Genomic DNA, 18,534 nt, shown 5'->3' on the forward strand with positions numbered 1-18,534 from the left:
CCCAGCTATACTTCTCTGTATGTTCTTGCTATAAGCCCCCTGCTGCTGTGCCTCTCTCTGTCTTCTCCTGCAAGCACCCTGGGCTCCTACTGCCCCTCTCTGCTCTAACTTCTACTAAGCCAGACCCCAGCTGCTGTCCTTCCTTTCCCCTCAGCAAACCCTCTCTAGTATCAGTCTCGTCTCTTGTAACCAAGCTCCCCGCTCCTCAAACTGTTACCCCACTACTAGTCCCACCTGTCCCCTCTCATTTGGCCTAATTCAGACCTGATCGCTAGGCTGCGTTTTTGTACAGTCTGTGATCAGGTCTAAACTGCGCATGCGTATGTACCGCAATGAGCAGGCATGTCGTATGGGTACAAAGCGGATCGCTGTTCAGCTTTGTGTGAAGAATCTATTTACACAACCGATCGCAAGGAGACTGACAGGAAGAGGGCGTTTGTGGGTGGCAACTGACCGTTTTCAGGGAGTGCTTGGAAAAACGTAGGCGTGTCCATGTGTTTGCCAGGAGGGTTCCTGATGTCAATTCCGGTCCCAGACAGGCTGATGTGATCGCAGCGGCTGAGTAAGTCCTGGGCTACTCAGAGACTGCACAAGATCTGTTTGTACAGCTCTGCTACACATGCGTTCGCACACTTGCACAGCTAAAATACACCCCCTGTAGGCGGCGACTATCTGATCGCAGCAGTGAAAAAATCACCTGCTAGCGATCAGGTCTGAATTAGGGCCACTTATCTGACCCACCGTTCTCCTTGTGCAACCTATGGGCCGCCTGATCTCCACATGCAGCCTGCCCCTTTCATCTGACCCGCTCCCTCCTCCTCTTCTGGACAGCCCCTTTCCACATCCAGCTTGTCCCCCTCCACTGTGCATAGCAGCTGCTCCAAGCAAATGGCCACTTGCAGGGGTGGGAGGGGGAGGTCCTGAGAAACCAAACAGAAGTTCAAAGAAACACATGGTGCCCCAGCACGGCCACGTATTCCGGCTCTGCTGAGGTTCGCTCCCCCCCACGGACGTCCCAGCGCCGGAGCAGGCAGCCGAACAGACGCTGCTTCTGTTATGCGAGTGAGACTGAGAGACTGTATCGCATGACCAGGTGTAGGAAGAGCTACGGGCCCTGGAGACAGCTTGGGCCCTGTAGCAGCCCCTGCACCCACAGTAGTTACACCACTGTGCGTGTGTCTGGGCATAATTTGTGTAAGCGGCACTACTACAGGGGGCATTATATGTAAGCGGCACTACTACAGGGGATATTATATGCAAGCGGCACTACTACAGGGGATATTATATGCAAGTGGCACTGCTACAGGGTGGATTATATGTAAGTGGCATTACTACAGGGGGTATTATATGCAAGCAGCACTACTACAGTGGACATTGTGTTATTGGCAGTAGAACTGTGGGAATTTAAGTGTATAAGCGGCACTGCTACTTTGGCCTTTTTGTGTATAAGCAGCGATACTAGGTGCAGTGTAATGTGAATAAGATTGTGCTACTGTGTGGCGTAAATTAAAAAATGGGGGTACTAATGTGTGGCCACGCTCCTTCCTTGTGAGACCACACCCCATTTTTCAGTGCGTGCTGGCCCTTTGTAAAGTATGGGAGGGCGCAAATTTTTAGTTTGCAGGGGGGCGCCGAACACCCTAGCACCGGCCCTGAGGATGGTTATGTGTAAAAATGATTTGCTGTTTAGCATAATACATTCCTGATCTACATCAGGTATAGTTAGACCCATTGAGGCGATGTTTGCACAGACATCGTACAGTTTAGCTGAAATGTTAATTCTTACATTATTAACACATGCTGCTCACTGCTTGTGGTATATCCCCAACAGCGTCTCCAATAAGACAAGCTGATGAACTGAATGTAAATAAATCATCGACTTCACAGGCTACACATGATAATTATCAGACGATGAAAGCTCTATATACTCTACTTCAGCATACGAAGAACGGGTAATAGATATCAGCTAAATAAATAGAGGCAGCAGAGCCTGGGGTAAAAAAATAAGGCACTAGTGTTTAAACGTCCCAAAAGGGCCTCTTCACGAGGGCAGAATTCAGGAAAAAGGTTTGAGTTACGCCCCGTAAAATAGAATGCCCGGTAAATGGGATTCCAATATCTTTTTCCAGCTAGGGACTGTTTAAAATAGGAAGTGCCTCCCAAAATAGATATGCATGTCTTTGATGATGCAAAAATCTATAGGGCCTCTGTCGTCAAAAGAATAAGACCAAATTGTCTTTGTGTGGGGCAGTCATAAGGCCAGCCATGACTTCACCTTGCAATCTACAGCTACACCACACTGGATAGGCCCAATCTCACTAGATTTTGGAAGCTAAGCAGTGTTGGGCCTGGTTAATTCTTGGAGGGGAGACCACCTTGAAATACCAGGTGCTGTAGGTACATTGGGCAGAGGTACTGGAAGACAAGTTTTCAGCGCCTGCATGGGAGTCAGAAGCCCATATAGGTCATATGGACACTAATGTTCTAGGGCATTAGCATAACAATAGTTGTTCGAGAGCAGCTTGGTTCACATACATGGGAAGCTGATTCAGAATCTAAGAAGGTTCTGGAAACTTTGCCTTAGCCTTAGCTGGAGGTTTCTATTTGGGAAGGAGTTAAGTTATTTTGGAGTCAGAAACAGACTACAAGAAGGTCATGTGTCCTTCCACATATAACACCAAAGCTAGGGGTCTGGTCCGGCCTTGTTGGTCATAAAGGATCGTAACAGCCTTAATACAATTAAGTTTGGTAAGGCAAAGGCAACCAGAGGCCATCAGTATGATGGTGCGGGTCTCCTTCTGGCGGATTCCAGAAGGATAAGGGGCCGACTTCTTCAGTTTGCACAGATTTGATAGCAGTCTACAAATAGATGCCTGGGTGCAAGAAGCGGTATCCCTAAGGTTATACTTTCCCTTCTGGAACCATTCTCCTAAAAGGTATTCGGTTTCAGCCCGTCTCGGGTAGAGGCGTAGGCGAGGGATTTGCATGAAGCAATTCAGAAAATATTTTGTCAGGAATAGTCATTCCAGCAACCCATGCACAATGGGGGGTTTATTCCCACCTGGGTCAAAAACCATTCCTTGCCCCATTATCAATTTAAAAAACAGAGAAATTTGGGTAACACGGTTCACGTGGAGGCAACTCCATAGTTTGGTGAGGAGCCAATATAATACATGGTATTCCTGGATAAGTCCGGAATTTTACCTTCAGGCTCCTATAACACTGTCCGTCAGTGTTATCTCAAGGTTTACCATCCTTCAGCAAAAATTCAGTTAGGCCTTACCCTTTGGGTTAGCCACAGCCCCAGAGTATTTACAAAAATGATTATGGCAATTTATCTCCGTTAGTAGAGGTTAAGAAAATTGCCATACCTTGAACACCTTCTTCAATATTAATTTTTATTATTTTGCGGGTCAACAAAAGCAAAAGGGAGTGGGGTACAGAAAAGAGAAAAAGGGAAAGGGTTAGGGGGGTACACAGACTGTTCAGTAAAAAAAAACAATTGCATATAGAATATTAAGGTAAACATCATACAGGAAAACAACGTGAGGCTAAACCCATCCAACAGTAATTACATAATAAAATGGTAATCTACAGTCTTAAGTGTTGTGTGGGATCTGGTAACCGGTTGCGCCAATAGGTAGACCACGAATACCAGCGGAGCAGTGGGCAGGATGGAGTAGAGGCATAGGCCACTCCCGCTGTCTCAATTTCGCAATGCGACTGTAAGGCCATCTCTATCGCCGTTATATGGGGAACCCCGGGGGAGCGCCAATGGCGGGCAATTAGGAGTTTGGCGGAGATAAGAATATGGCCTAGGATGTAACGGTTGCCCGGCGGTAAGTCGCCATAATATAGGTGAAGGAGAGCCAGTCGTGGGTGGGGGGGTTATAGAAAGGCCCAGCACCAATTCTAAAAGGTGGAAGACAGAGTTCCACAGCAGGGTAAGCACTGGGCAGTCCCAGAAGATATGCATTAAGGTTCCGACCCTACCACAATTACGCCAGCATAAATTGGATGTGGAGGGTTGCATCGCATGCAAGCGGGAAGGGGTAAAATATAAACGACGGAGAAGTTTATAAGATAACTCTATATGTGATATACATTTAGATACTGTATAGCAGGATCGGAAAATCATCTCCCATTCCTCCTCAGAGACTGAGCACCTAAGGTCCGCCTCCCATTTCGCTTGAAAGGGGGCTTTCTGCAGTGGTTGGGGGTTGATAATGTAGTTATACCATTTAGTGATGCCTCCCCAGTATCCAGGAACTTCTGAACAAGTTTGGGTAAGGTGGATAGGATGTGAGGGGATACAGAGGCCCCGTGGAGCTAATGTCTGAGTTGCAAATATTTATAAAATTCCCCGTGTGGCAACAGGAATCTTTCCTGTATTTGGGCAAAAGAAAGGAGAGTATTGTCCACCATTATATCCTGCAGAGACAGAATTCCCCTCCAGGAATCGAATCTCAAGTCGGGGATCAAGGAGGCTATGCCTGTCAGTGAGAGAGCAGGGGTGGGGAGAGTTATAACGCTTCCTCTATGCACCGCTTCCAACCAAGCCCTCCGAGTAGATTGGACAGAGAGAGATCTGGAGGCTAGCAGTTTGCCTTCTGTCTTCGGGAGTAGCAAAACATCAGTCAGGGGGAACGGGGCAACGAGCCCTTGTTCGAGTTGGACCCACGATTTATATGGTGGATGTTAATACCAGGCTCCTATTTGCGCAAGTCGGCATGCTAGTTGATAGGAATGTAAATCTGGATATGCTAGACCCCCTTCCCGGACTGGCCCGGTGCTGGGCTAAACTCCCCGCGCATGTCAGTGTGCTTTATTGTAGCTGTGCTAAATTTAGCACAGCTACGATCAACTCTGAATCACCCCCGAAGTACGGTAAAATTTAAGACTCTGGGGGAGATGTATCAAGCACTGTAAGGAATGAAGAAGTTCCCCATAGCAACCAATCAGCTTCCACCTATTTTATAGAATTTATCCTCTATTTATGCTACCTGATACATCACTTACAGTTGCAAGCCTGTAGCATTTATATATTTGTTGGTCTTACAGTATTCTGATAGAATTGTAATGTGTAATTGAAAGCTCCTTGGGATGTGCACAGAACTGTGTTGCATGTATGTGCAGAGAGGTTTCCAGTGCATAGTGACTTGTCTTCAGGCAGGTGTATTGGTTGCAATGCCAAACAATCTTTAGGATATCTGATTCCCTCAGGCAGCAGCTGTATTGGAGTTTTCAGAACGAACTGTACAGTTATACACTTTTGCTCTGTTTGAACCAATGCTTGGTATGCTCCATTAACTGTGTGCAATGCCTTATTTCTTGTCTTAAACCAGCGGAGATCAGTCTTTCTTTTTTTGTAAACTTACCGTTCAAAAACGAAAGTGGTTATGTTGACCCACAGTATTGAAGTATGACACTGCCCTCTCTTGGCTGTCTTCCTACCTCTCTGACCGTTCATTCTCTGTCTCCTCTCATAACTCCATCTCCCCCTCACTTCCACTAACTGTAGGTGTACCCCAAGGTTCTGTCCTTGGTCCGCTTCTTTTCTCTCTATACGTCCTCACTAGGTAAGCTCATTAGTTCTTTTGGTTTCCAATATCCTCTCTATGCTGATGACACTCAAACCTCTTTCCTCTCCAGACCTCTCCCCTGCTCTCCTCAGTCGTATCTCCAACTGTCTCTCTGCTATCTCTGTTTGGATGTCCCAGCGGTTTCTTAAATTTAACATGTCTAAGACCGAGCTGATCATATTCCCTACCTCACATAACCTCACCTCCCACAATCTCCTTATCTATTGATGGCACTACTATCTCCTCTTGCCCCCAAGTGCGCTGTCTTGGAGTAATCCTTGACTCCTCCCTCTCCTTCAAACCACACATTCAGCACCTCTCACAAACCTGCCATTTTCAGCTAAAAAATATTTCCAGGATCAGACCCTTTCTGTCCCAGGATGCTACTAAGACTCTTATCCACTCACTGGTCAGCTCAAGACTGGACTACTGTAATCTTCTCCTGACTGGCATTCCTGACAAATACCTCTCTCCACTCCAATCTATCCTCAATGCTTCTGCCCGGCTCATTTTCCTCACCAAACGCACTACGTCTACCTCTCCTCTCCTACAAGACCTTCACTGGCTTTTCTTCCCTTTCAGAATCCATTTCAAACTTCTCACTCGCCCACAAAGCCCCTCACCCACTCCTCTCCCATCTACATCTCTGACCTTATCTTCCTTTACACTCCCACCCGTTCTCTTAGCTCTGCTAATGCACGCCGACTCTCCTGCCTAAGGATTACTTCCTCCCACTCCTACCTCCAAGATTTTTCACGTGCTGCACCACTTCTCTGGAATTCACTACCTCTGCCCCTCAGACTCTCCACCTCTCTACAAAACCAAACGGGCTCCCAAGACCCACTTTTTCACCAAACCCAGCCAAATATCATCCTAACCCTCTGTTCCACGCTCTCTATGTACCCCACCTGTGTCAGCCCTGTCTGTTTACTCCTCCCCTTTAGAAAGTAAGCTCTCACGAGTAGGGCCCTCTTCCCACGTACTTATCCTTTTTCTTACTTGAAGATTATTAAACTGCACCAAATCCAGCAGTCTTCTGCCACCTGATACTTATTCCAGTGTTATCTGCTGATGTAGCTATGTTTATTTACCCTGTACTTGTCCTATATTGTCGTCAACTGTAAGTTGCTGTTTTCCTGTTTGATTATTTGTTTATGTATTCTGTAATTGGGCGCTGCAGAACCCTTGTGGCGCCATATAAATAAAGGGTAATAATAATAAAATAACTACCTTAAATGCACACTCCAGGCTTATATACTGAGAAGTTAACACATTCTCAGAGGTTATATTGTGGACCGGAGTGCATATTTCCCCATAAATTGTAAGATTGTGAGCAGGGCCCTGTTTATTACCCAGTTTTGTCCTATCGTAGTGTCCAGTTGTAAAGTGCAATGGAATTTGCTGCACTATATAAGAAACTGTTAATTAATAATATTATGTGTTTTAAGGTTTACTGCCTCTAAAATACAATCCGAATTAATAGCATTTTTAAAACTACTCATTGTGAATATGAGGAGCACCTAATAACTGAAGTTATTTGAAATAAAGGGGACGATTCAGAGTTTTATTCAGGTCAGCTGCCATTGCACCCACACTGCGTGTATGAATTGTATGACCGCACCATTCTTATGCTCTGTCTTAAATGTGTCTTTGGTGCAGGAGATTTTCGGAGAACAGAATTGTGTCTGTGTAAGCGCAATTCGTAGCTCACAGTTTTGTCTACACGTCGTTGTTAAACTTTGCGTACATGCAAATATTTACACCTTTTAACCACCAGAAAAGATGCGAGTGAGTTGTGTACAATCTATACATTCGTGAGCTTGGGGACAGTGTGTGCAGAAAGCCGAACTTGCCTTGGGGTCTTGGAGTGAGGGATTTCTACATGCACTTCATGTCAGTGATTCAGTTGCAACCTGCCTCTCCTCAGTCTGAAATAGTTGATAAGTGGTAACTTTTACTTGAGTGCATTGAGCAAATATTAGTCCCATGTGAAATTGAAAATTTATTTCAAGCTCTGAATGTATGTCTGTTCCTTACGCCTGCTAGCTAGATTTTTTTGGATTTACTAATCCTTTAAGTTGTTTTATAGGTTAAATTTCTGACATATTAGTTTTTCAAAGACTTAGATAATTGTTGTAGCATAGGAGATAAATGTCATAGCTACTGATGCAGTGGGCCTGGATGTTATCGCTGTGCCCCTAGCATTACTTAAGTCCCATAGAGCTCATTCTGAGTAGTGTTGCTAACAACTTGTTTACCTGGATCAGCACTTGGGAGTCTTCTAACCCCCCGTGTCTTTATAAATAACTTGCCCTTAGGCACAACCTGAAAGCAATCGTCAAATGAGAAATATTTGGCCCACCTAATTGGTGCTTTGCAGAAACCATTTGGCTTCCTTGCTGTGATCACTTTTACAACATGTAATCAGCTATTCTCTCAGTCTTGCTTTCTGAAAATTGTACATCATCCTTTTTAGCAAAGAATCCGTATCTTTATATCATTGTATCCTGTATGGTTAATTATGCAGAAAGTGAAGACCAAGTAGGTAACCTTTTAGAATTGCACCTTTTATGTGATTTATTGTATGTTTGTTTTTGTAACCTCAAAAACTTTCACCCTAGCAATGGAAATATCACGCTGGACTGTCTGGGCAGCATCCAGGATAAAATCACTGTATGTGCCACAGACGATTCCTATCAGAAAGCGCGGCAGAGCATGGCGCAGGCTGAGGAGGAGAACAAGAGCAGGAGTGCCATAGTCATCAAAATGGGTGGCCGGTATGGAGGTATGTGTGTGTTTTTTTTTTATTTTCTATAGTTTCAAATTGGTTCTTTTGCCTGAATCCTTAAAGGCTATACACTTATGGCACTGTGGTCTAATCATTTGATTCTCTGTCTGTCCCATTTTCTCTCCCCTTACCTTCCATCCCTTATACTGGGCGTCTTTAGTGACATATTTGACAATCCCACCTTGCTGTTGTTCCCAAACTACGCTCCTTCTTAACTGTACTCTGTGGACATCCTCCCACTCTAGCAGTCATATCCAGGATCTAGTCTTCTCCCAACTCAGTCATGTCTGCTTTTCACTAACCGTGCCATCATGGTCTGTGGCAGTTACTTTCTCCTCTTTAGCCTTCCTCTCCCAAGGTTACTCTTACTAAGCACAACCTTGATGCCATTATCCTGCCCTTTTCTCCTCCACACTGGATTATCTCCACCCTCTCCTGGCCTGACCATGCTATTTCATTCTACAACATGATTTTCTCTGACGTCCTAAGTGGATGCTGGGGACTCCGTCAGGACCATGGGGATTAGCGGCTCCGCAGGAGACAGGGCACAAAAGTAAAAGCTTTTAGGATCAGGTGGTGTGCACTGGCTCCTCCCCCTATGACCCTCCTCCAAGCCTCAGTTAGATTTTTGTGCCCGGCCGAGAAGGGTGCAATCTAGGTGGCTCTCCTAAAGAGCTGCTTAGAGTAAAAGTTTTGTTAGGTTTTTTATTTTCAGTGAGTCCTGCTGGCAACAGGCTCACTGCATCGAGGGACTTAGGGGAGAGAAGTGAACTCACCTGCGTGCAGGATGGATTGGCTTCTTAGGCTACTGGACACCATTAGCTCCAGAGGGAGTCGGAACACAGGTCTCACCCTGGGGTTCGTCCCGGAGCCGCGCCGCCGACCCCCTTGCAGATGCCGAAAAATGAAGAGGTCCAGAAACCGGCGGCAGAAGACTTTTCAGTCTTCATAAGGTAGCGCACAGCACTGCAGCTGTGCGCCATTGTTGTCAGCACACTTCATAGCAGCGGTCACTGAGGGTGCAGGGCGCTGGGGGGGGCGCCCTGGGCAGCAATGATAGTACCTTATTCTGGCTAAAAATACATCACATATAGCCCCTGGGGGCTATATGGATGTATTTAACCCCTGCCAGGTCACAGAAAAACGGGAGAAGAAGCCCGCCGAAAAGGGGGCGGGGCCTATTCTCCTCAGCACACAGCGCCATTTTCCCTCACAGAAATGCTGGTGGGAAGGCTCCCAGGCTCTCCCCTGCACTGCACTACAGAAACAGGGTTAAAACAGAGAGGGGGGGCACTTATTTGGCGATATGACTATATATATTAAAATGCTATAAGGGAAAAACACTTATATAAAGGTTGTCCCTGTATAATTATAGCGTTTTTGGTGTGTGCTGGCAAACTCTCCCTCTGTCTCCCCAAAGGGCTAGTGGGGTCCTGTCCTCTATCAGAGCATTCCCTGTGTGTGTGCTGTGTGTCGGTACGTGTGTCGACATGTATAAGGACGATGTTGGTGAGGAGGCGGAGCAATTGCCTGTAATGGTGATGTCACTCTCTAGGGAGTCGACACCGGAATGGATGGCTTATTCAAGGAATTACGTGATAATGTCAACAGAGACGGCCGGCAAACAAAATAGTACCTGCCCAGGCGTCTCAAACACCGTCAGGGGCTTTAAAACGCCCATTTACCTCAGTCGGTCGACACAGACACGGACACTGACTCCAGTGTCGACGGTGAAGAAACAAATGTATTTTCCTTTAGGGCCACACGTTACTTGTTAAGGGCAATGAAGGAGGTGTTACATATTTCTGATACTACAAGTACCACAAAAAAGGGTATTATGTGGGGTGTGAAAAAACTACCTGTAGTTTTTCCTGAATCAGATAAATTAAATGAAGTGTGTGATGATGCGTGGGTTTCCCCCGATAGAAAATTATTGGCGGTATACCCTTTCCCGCCAGAAGTTAGGGCGCGTTGGGAAACACCCCTTAGGGTGGATAAGGCGCTCACACGCTTATCAAAACAAGTGGCGGTACCGTCTCCAGATAGGGCCGCCCTCAAGGAAAATATCCTAAGAAGTATATACACACATACTGGTGTTATACTGCGACCAGCGATCGCCTCAGCCTGGATGTGCAGAGCTGGGGTGGCTTGGTCGGATTCCCTGACTAAAAATATTGATACCCTTGACAGGGACAGTATTTTATTGACTATAGAGCATTTAAAGGATGCATTTCTATATATGCGAGATGCACAGAGGGATATTTGCACTCTGGCATCAAGAGTAAGTGCGATGTCCATATCTGCCAGAAGATGTTTATGGACACGACAGTGGTCAGGTGATGCAGATTCCAAACGGCACAAAGAAGTATTGCCGTATAAAGGGGAGGAGTTATTTGGGGTCGGTCCATCGGACCTGGTGGCCACGGCAACTGCTGGAAAATCCACCGTTTTTACCCTAAGTCACATCTCTGCAGAAAAAGACACCGTCTTTTCAGCCTCAGTCCTTTCGTCCCCATAAGAGTCATATCTGCCCAGGGATAGAGGAAAGGGAAGAAGACTGCAGCAGGCAGCCCATTCCCAGGAACAGAAGCCCTCCGCCGCTTCTGCCAAGTTTCTCAGCATGACGCTGGGGCCGTACAGGACCCCTGGATCCTACAAGTAGTATCCCAGGGGTACAGATTGGAAAGTCGAGACGTTTCCCCCTCGCAGGTTCCTGAAGTCTGCTTTACCAACGTCTCCCTCCGACAGGGAGGCAGTATTGGAAACCATTCACAAGCTGTATTCCCAGCAGGTGATAATCAAAGTACCCCTCCTACAACAAGGAAAGGGGTATTATTCCACACTATGTTGTGGTACTGAAGCCAGAAGGCTCGGTGAGACCTATTCTAAATCTGAAATATTTGAACACTTACAAAGGTTCAAATCAAGATGGAGTCACTCAGAGCAGTGATAGCGAACCAGGAAGAAGGGGACTATAGGGTGTCCCAGGGACATCAGGGATACTTACCTCCATGTCCCAATTTGCCCTTCTCACCAAGGGTACCTCAGGTTCGTGGTACAGAACTGTCACTATCAGTTTCAGACGCTGCCGTTTGGATTGTCCGCGGCACCCCGGGTCTTTACCAAGGTAATGGCCGAAATGATGATTCTTCTTCAAAGAAAATGGACGACCTCCTGATAAGAGCAAGGTCCAGAGAACAGTTGGAGGTCGGAGTAGCACTATCTCAAGTAGTTCTACGACAGCACGGGTGGATTCTAAATATTCCAAAACCGCAGTTGTTTCCGACGACACATCGGCTGTTCCTAGGGATGATTCTGGACACAGTCCAGAAAAGAGTGTTTCTCCCGGAGAAGAAAGCCAGGGAGTTATCCGAGCTAGTCAGGAACCTCCTAAAACCAGGAAAAGTGTCAGTGCATCATTGCACAAGGGTCCTGGGAAAAATGGTGGCTTCTTACGAAGCGATTCCATTCGGCAGTTTTCACGCAAGAACTTTTCAGTGGGATCTGCTGGAAAACTGGTCCGGATCGCATCTTCAGATGCATCAGCGGATAACCCTGTCTCCAAGGGGAGCAGTCACACAGGGAAAAAATTTCCAGGGAGTGTGATCAAGTCTGGAGAATTATCTCCACATAAATATACTGGAGCTAGGGGCAAGTTACAATGCTCTAAGCTTAGCAAGACCTCTGCTTCAAGGTCAGCCGGTATTGATCCAGTGGGACAACATCACGGCAGTCGCCCACGTAAACAGACAGGGCGGCACAAGAAGCAGAAGGGCAATAGCAGAAACTGCAAGGATTCTTCGCTGGGCGGAAAATCAGGTGATAGCACTGTTAGCAGTGTTCATTCCGACGCCCGGGAGAGTGGGGACTTCATCGGGAAGTCTTCCACATGATTGTGAACCATTGGGAAAGACCAAAGGTGGACATGATGGCGTCCCGCCTGAACAAAAAACTGGACAGGTATTGCGCCAGGTCAAGAGACCCTCAGGCAATAGCTGTGGACGCTCTGGTAACACCGTGGGTGTACCAGTCAGTGTATGTGTTCCCTCCTCTGCCTCTCATACACAAGGTACTGAGAATTATAAGACGGAGAGGAGTAAGAACTATACTCGTGGCTCTGGATTGGCCAAGAAGGACTTGGTACCCGGAACTTCAAGAGATGCTCACAGAGGACTCATGGCCTCTGCCGCTAAGAAGGGACCTGCTTCAGCAGGGACCCTGTCTGTTCCAAGACTTACCGCGGCTGCGTTTGACGGCATGGCGGTTGAACGCCGGATCCTGAAGGAAAAAGGCATTCCGGAGGAAGTCATTCCTATCCTGATCAAACCCAGGAAGGAGGGGACCGCACAACATTATCACCGTATTTGGCGAAAAATTGTTGCGTGGTGTGAGGCCAGGAGGGCCCCCACGGAGGAATTTTAACTCGGTCGATTCCTGCATTTCCTGAAGACAGGAGTGTCTATGGGCCTCAAATTGGGGTCCATTAAGGTTCAGATTTCGGCCCTGTCGATTTTCTTCCACAAAGAATTGGCTTCAGTTCCTGAAGTCCAGACGTTTGTTAAGGGAGTATTGCATATACAGCCCCTTTTGTGCCTCCAGTGGCACCGTGGGATCTCAACGTAGTGTTGGGATTCCTCAAATCACATTGGTTTGAACCGCTCAAATCTGTGGATTTTAAATATCTCACATGGAAAGTGACCATGCGGTTGGCCCTGGCCTCGGCCAGGCGAGTGTCAGAATTGGTGGCTTTGTCTTACAAAAGCCCATATCTGATTTTCCATTCGGACAGGGCAGAACTGCGGACTCGTCCCCAGTTTCTTCCTAAGGTGGTGTCAGCGTTTCACCTGAACCAACCTATTGTGGTACCTGCGGATACTAGGGACTTGGAGGACTCCAAGTTGCTAGACGTTGTCAGGGCCCTGAAAATATATGTTCCAGGACGGCTGGAGTCGGAAAGTCTGACTCGCTGTTTATACTTTATGCACCCAACAAGCTGGGTGCTCCTGCTTCTAAGCAGACGATTGCTCGTTGAATTTGTAGTACAATTCAGCTCGCACATTCTGTGGCAGGCCTGCCACAGCCAAAATCTGTAAATGCCCAATCCACAAGGAAGGTGGGCTCATCTTGGGCGGCTGCCCGAGGGGTCTCGGCTTTACAACTTTGCCGAGCTGCTACTTGGTCAGGGGCAAACACGTTTGCAAAATTCTACAAATTTGATACCCTGGCTGTGGAGGACCTGGAGTTCTCTCGTTCGGTGCTGCAGAGTCATCCGCACTCTCCCGCCCGTTTGGGAGCTTTGGTATAATCCCCATGGTCCTGACGGAGTCCCCAGCATCCACTTAGGACGTCAGAGAAAATAAGAATTTACTTACCGATAATTCTATTTCTCGTAGTCCGTAGTGGATGCTGGGCGCCCATCCCAAGTGCGGATTGTCTGCAATACTTGTACATAGTTATTGTTACAAAAATCGGGTTATTATTGTTGTGAGCCATCTTTTCAGAGGCTCCGCTGTTATCATGCTGTTAACTGGGTTCAGATCACAGGTTGTACGGTGTGATTGGTGTGGCTGGTAATGAGTCTTACCCGGGATTCAAAATCCTTCCTTATTGTGTACGCTCGTCCGGGCACAGTATCCTAACTGAGGCTTGGAGGAGGGTCATAGGGGGAGGAGCCAGTGCACACCACCTGATCCTAAAAGCTTTTACTTTTGTGCCCTGTCTCCTGCGGAGCCGCTAATCCCCATGGTCCTGACGGAGTCCCCAGCATCCACTACGGACTACGAGAAATAGAATTATCGGTAAGTAAATTCTTATTTTCGCACTCCACCCTTGACTTTGACAGACTAACAGCCATTGGCAACAATCTATACCTCAACTCTGGCATTCTAAGCTCACACGCAGTGCCCCTGATTCAACATGGATTGCTTGTGCGATCGCCTGCGTGGTTTTCTGATTATCGGGTAAAATGCGCAGGACCCGTTACGTGTATTTGCAGAGCAGGCCCTGTGTGTGGCTTGCATTTTTGCAACAGCCTCTGCATGATTGACAGGCAGAGGCATTTGGGGGGTGGAGACGGTCGGCATTTCTGCAAACAGGGGTGGCAAGGCCAAGTTTTGCATCTCCGTTGCAGATATCTTGGCCTCTCAAGGCCCCATGCAATGGCCAGTCTGAGTAAGCTGACCATCAGTAGTCATGTTTATCCAGGCTCCGATTGCAAATGCATCATGGAAGTGTTTAACACCTCTTACTGCATTTGCATTAGTATGGATCGCATTTACAAAGATGCCTGCAAGCAGCTTTATTAATGCAATCCATGCTAAACGAGGGCCTATGCTCCGTGCTAGAGGAGATCTCATTTAACACTTGTTTCTCTATCGTCCTAGTGGATGCTGGGGTTCCTGAAAGGACCATGGGGAATAGCGGCTCCGCAGGAGACAGGGCACAAAAAGTAAAGCTTTAGGATCAGGTGGTGTGCACTGGCTCCTCCCCCTATGACCCTCCTCCAAGCCTCAGTTAGATTTTTGTGCCCGGCCGAGAAGGGTGCAATCTAGGTGGCTCTCCTAAAGAGCTGCTTAGAAAAGTTTAGCTTAGGTTTTTTATTTTACAGTGAGTCCTGCTGGCAACAGGATCACTGCAACGAGGGACTTAGGGGAGAAGAAGTGAACTCACCTGCGTGCAGGATGGATTGGCTTCTTTGGCTACTGGACATTAGCTCCAGAGGGACGATCACAGGTACAGCCTGGATGGTCACCGGAGCCTCGCCGCCGGCCCCCTTGCAGATGCTGAAACAAGAAGAAGGTCCAGAATCGGCGGCATGAAGACTCCTCAGTCTTCTTAAGGTAGCGCACAGCACTGCAGCTGTGCGCCATTTCCTCTCAGCACACTTCACACGGCAGTCACTGAGGGTGCAGGGCGCTGGGAGGGGGGCGCCCTGGGAGGCAATGAAAACCTATTTTTGGCTAAAAATACCTCACATATAGCCTCCGGGGGCTATATGGAGATATTTAACCCCTGCCAGAATCCGTTAAGAGCGGGAGACGAGGCCGCCGAAAAAGGGGCGGGGCCTATCTCCTCAGCACACAGCGCCATTTTCCCTCACAGGCTGGAGGGAAGGCTCCCAGGCTCTCCCCTGCACTGCACTACAGAAACAGGGTTAAAACAGAGAGGGGGGGCACTAATTTGGCGTTAAAAATATATAAAAAAGATGCTATAAGGGAAAACACTTATATAAGGTTGTCCATATATAATTATAGCGTTTTTGGTGTGTGCTGGCAAACTCTCCCTCTGTCTCTCCAAAGGGCTAGTAGGTCCTGTCCTCTATCAGAGCATTCCCTGTGTGTGTGCTGTGTGTCGGTACGTGTGTCGACATGTATGAGGACGATGTTGGTGTGGAGGCGGAGCAATTGCCTGTAATGGTGATGTCACTCTCTAGGGAGTCGACACCGGAATGGATGGCTTATTTAGGGAATTACGTGATAATGTCAACACGCGGCAAGGTCGGTTGACGACATGAGACGGCCGACAAACAATTAGTACCGGTCCAGACGTCTCAAAAACACCGTCAGGGGTTTTAAAACGCCCGTTTACTTTAGTCGGTCGACACAGACACAGACAGGGACACTGAATCCAGTGTCGACGGTGAATAAACAAACGTATTCCTTATTAGGGCCACACGTTAAGGGCAATGAAGGAGGTGTTACATATTTCTGATACTACAAGTACCACAAAAGAGGGTATTATGTGGGATGTGAAAAAACTACCGTAGTTTTTCCTGAATCAGATAAATTAAATGAAGTGTGTGATGATGCATGGGTTCCCCCCGATAGAAAATATGGGCGGTATACCCTTTCCCGCCAGAAGTTAGGGCGCGTTGGGAAACACCCCTTAGGGTGGATAAGGCGCTCACACGCTTATCAGTACAAGTGGCGGTACCGGCTATAGATAGGGCCGTCCTCAAGGAGCCAGCTGACAGGAGGCTGGAAAATATCATAAAAAGTATATACACACATACTGGTGTTATACTGCGACCAGCGATCGCCTCAGCCTGGATGTGCAGAGCTGGGGTGGCTTGGTCGGATTCCCTGACTAAAAATATTGATACCCTTGACAGGGACAGTATTTTATTGACTATAGAGCATTTAAAGGATGCATTTCTATATATGCGAGATGCACAGAGGGATATTTGCACTCTGGCATCAAGAGTAAGTGCGATGTCCATATCTGCCAGAAGATGTTTATGGACACGACAGTGGTCAGGTGATGCAGATTCCAAACGGCACAAAGGTGTATTGCCGTATAAAGGAAGAGGAGTTATTTGGGGTCGGTCCATCGGACCTGGTGGCCACGGCAACTGCTGGAAAATCCACCGTTTTTACCCTAAGTCACATCTCTGCAGAAAAAGACACCGTCTTTTCAGCTTCAGTCCTTTCGTCCCTATAAGAGTCATATCTGCCCAGGGATAGAGGAAAGGGAAGAAGACTGCAGCAGGCAGCCCATTCCCAGGAACAGAAGCGTTCCACCGCTTCTGACAAACTCTCAGCATGACGCTGAGACCGTACAGGACCCCTGGATCCTACAAGTAGTATCCCAGGGGTACAGATTGGAATGTCGAGACGTTTCCCCTGCGCAGGCTCCTGAAGTCTGCTTTACCAAGGTCTCCCTCCGACAAGGAGGCAGTATGGGAAACAATTCACGAGCTGTATTCCCAGCAGGTGATAATTAAATTACCCCTCCTACAACAAGAAAAGGGGTATTATTCCACACTATATTGTGGTACTGAAGCCAGAAGGCTAGGTGAGACCTATTCTAAATCTAAAAAAAATTTGAACACTTACAAAGGTTCAAATCAAGATGGAGTCACTCAGAGCAGTGATAACGAACCGGGAAGAAGGGGACTATATGGTGTCCCGAGACATCAGGGATGCTTACCTCCATGTCCCAAATTTGCCCTTATCACTAAGGGTACCTCAGGTTCGTGGTACAGAACTGTCACTATCAGTTTCAGACGCTGCCGTTTGGATTGTCCACGGCACCCCGGGTCTTTACCAAGGTAATGGCCGAAATGATGGTTCTTCTTCGAAGAAAAGGCGTCTTAATTATCCCTTACTTGGACGATCTCCTGATAAGGGCAAAGTCCAGGGAACAGTTGGAGGTCGGAGTAGCACTATCTCGGATACTGTTACAACAGCAGGGGTGGATTCTAAATATTCCAAAATCGCAGCTGATCCCGACAACAAGTCTCCTGTGCTTAGGGATGATTCTGGACACAGTCCAGAAAAAGGTGTTTCTCCCGGAAGAGAAAGCCAGGGAGTTATCCGAGCTAGTCAGGAACCTCCTAAAATCAGTGCATCATTGCACAAGGGCCATGGTAAAAAAAATGGTGACTTCCTTCGAAGCAATTCCAGTCGGCAGATTTCATGCAAGAACTTTTCAGTGGGATCTGCTGGACAAATGGTCCGGATCGCATCTTCAGATGCATCAGCGGATAACCCTATATCCAAGGACAAGGGTGTCTCTCCTGTGGTGGTTACAGAGTGCTCATCTTCTAGAGGGCCGCAGATTCGGCATTCAGTTTTGGATGTTGGTGACCACGGAGGCCAGCCCGAGAGGCTGGGGAACAGTCACACAAGGAAAAAATTTCCTGGGAGTGTGATCAAGTCTGGAGACTTTTCTCCACATAAATATAGCTAAGGGTAAATTTATAATGCTCTAAGCTTAGCAAGACCTCTGCTTCAAGGTCAGCCGGTATTGATCCAGTGGGATAAAACATCACGGCAGTCGCCCACGTAAATAGACAGGGCGGCACAAGAAGCAGGAGGGCAGTGGCAAAAACTGCAAGGACTTTTCGCTGGGCGGAAAATCATGTGATAGCACTGTCAGCAGTGTTTCATCCCGGGAATGGAAACTGGGAAGCAGACTTCCTCAGTAGGCACGACCTCCACCCGGCAGAGTGGGAACTTCATGGGGAAGTTTTCCACATGATTGTAAACCGTTGGGAATTACCAAAGGTGGACATGATGGCGTCCCGTCTGAACAAAAAACGGGACAGGTATTGCGCCAGGTTAAGAGACCCTCAGGCAATAGCTGTGGACGTTCTGGTAACACCGTGGGTGTACCAGTCGGTGTATGTGTTCCATCCTCTGCTTTTCATACCTAAGGTACTGA

General features: G+C 47.5%; 1 protein-coding gene and 1 pseudogene across 3 annotated transcripts in view; both read left to right on the forward strand.

Annotated features, from left to right (window-relative positions):
* ELL (elongation factor for RNA polymerase II) overlaps window positions 1–18,534 on the forward strand; it is a 388,638-nt gene that overhangs the window by 216,822 nt on the left and 153,282 nt on the right. For 2 of the 3 annotated variants that reach the window (XM_063914738.1, XM_063914737.1), the window contains exon 4: window positions 8,204–8,367. In XM_063914738.1, coding sequence (XP_063770808.1) covers window positions 8,204–8,367 — 164 coding nt within the window. Of the gene's footprint in view, window positions 1–8,036; window positions 8,124–8,203; window positions 8,368–18,534 lie in introns of those variants that run through there. The other variant, XM_063914739.1, reaches the window with a different exon arrangement.
* LOC134949783 (5S ribosomal RNA) lies at window positions 2,282–2,400 on the forward strand (annotated as a pseudogene).

Source organism: Pseudophryne corroboree, chromosome 1 (assembly GCF_028390025.1).
Source record: "Pseudophryne corroboree isolate aPseCor3 chromosome 1, aPseCor3.hap2, whole genome shotgun sequence".
Lineage (NCBI taxonomy): Eukaryota > Metazoa > Chordata > Amphibia > Anura > Myobatrachidae > Pseudophryne > Pseudophryne corroboree.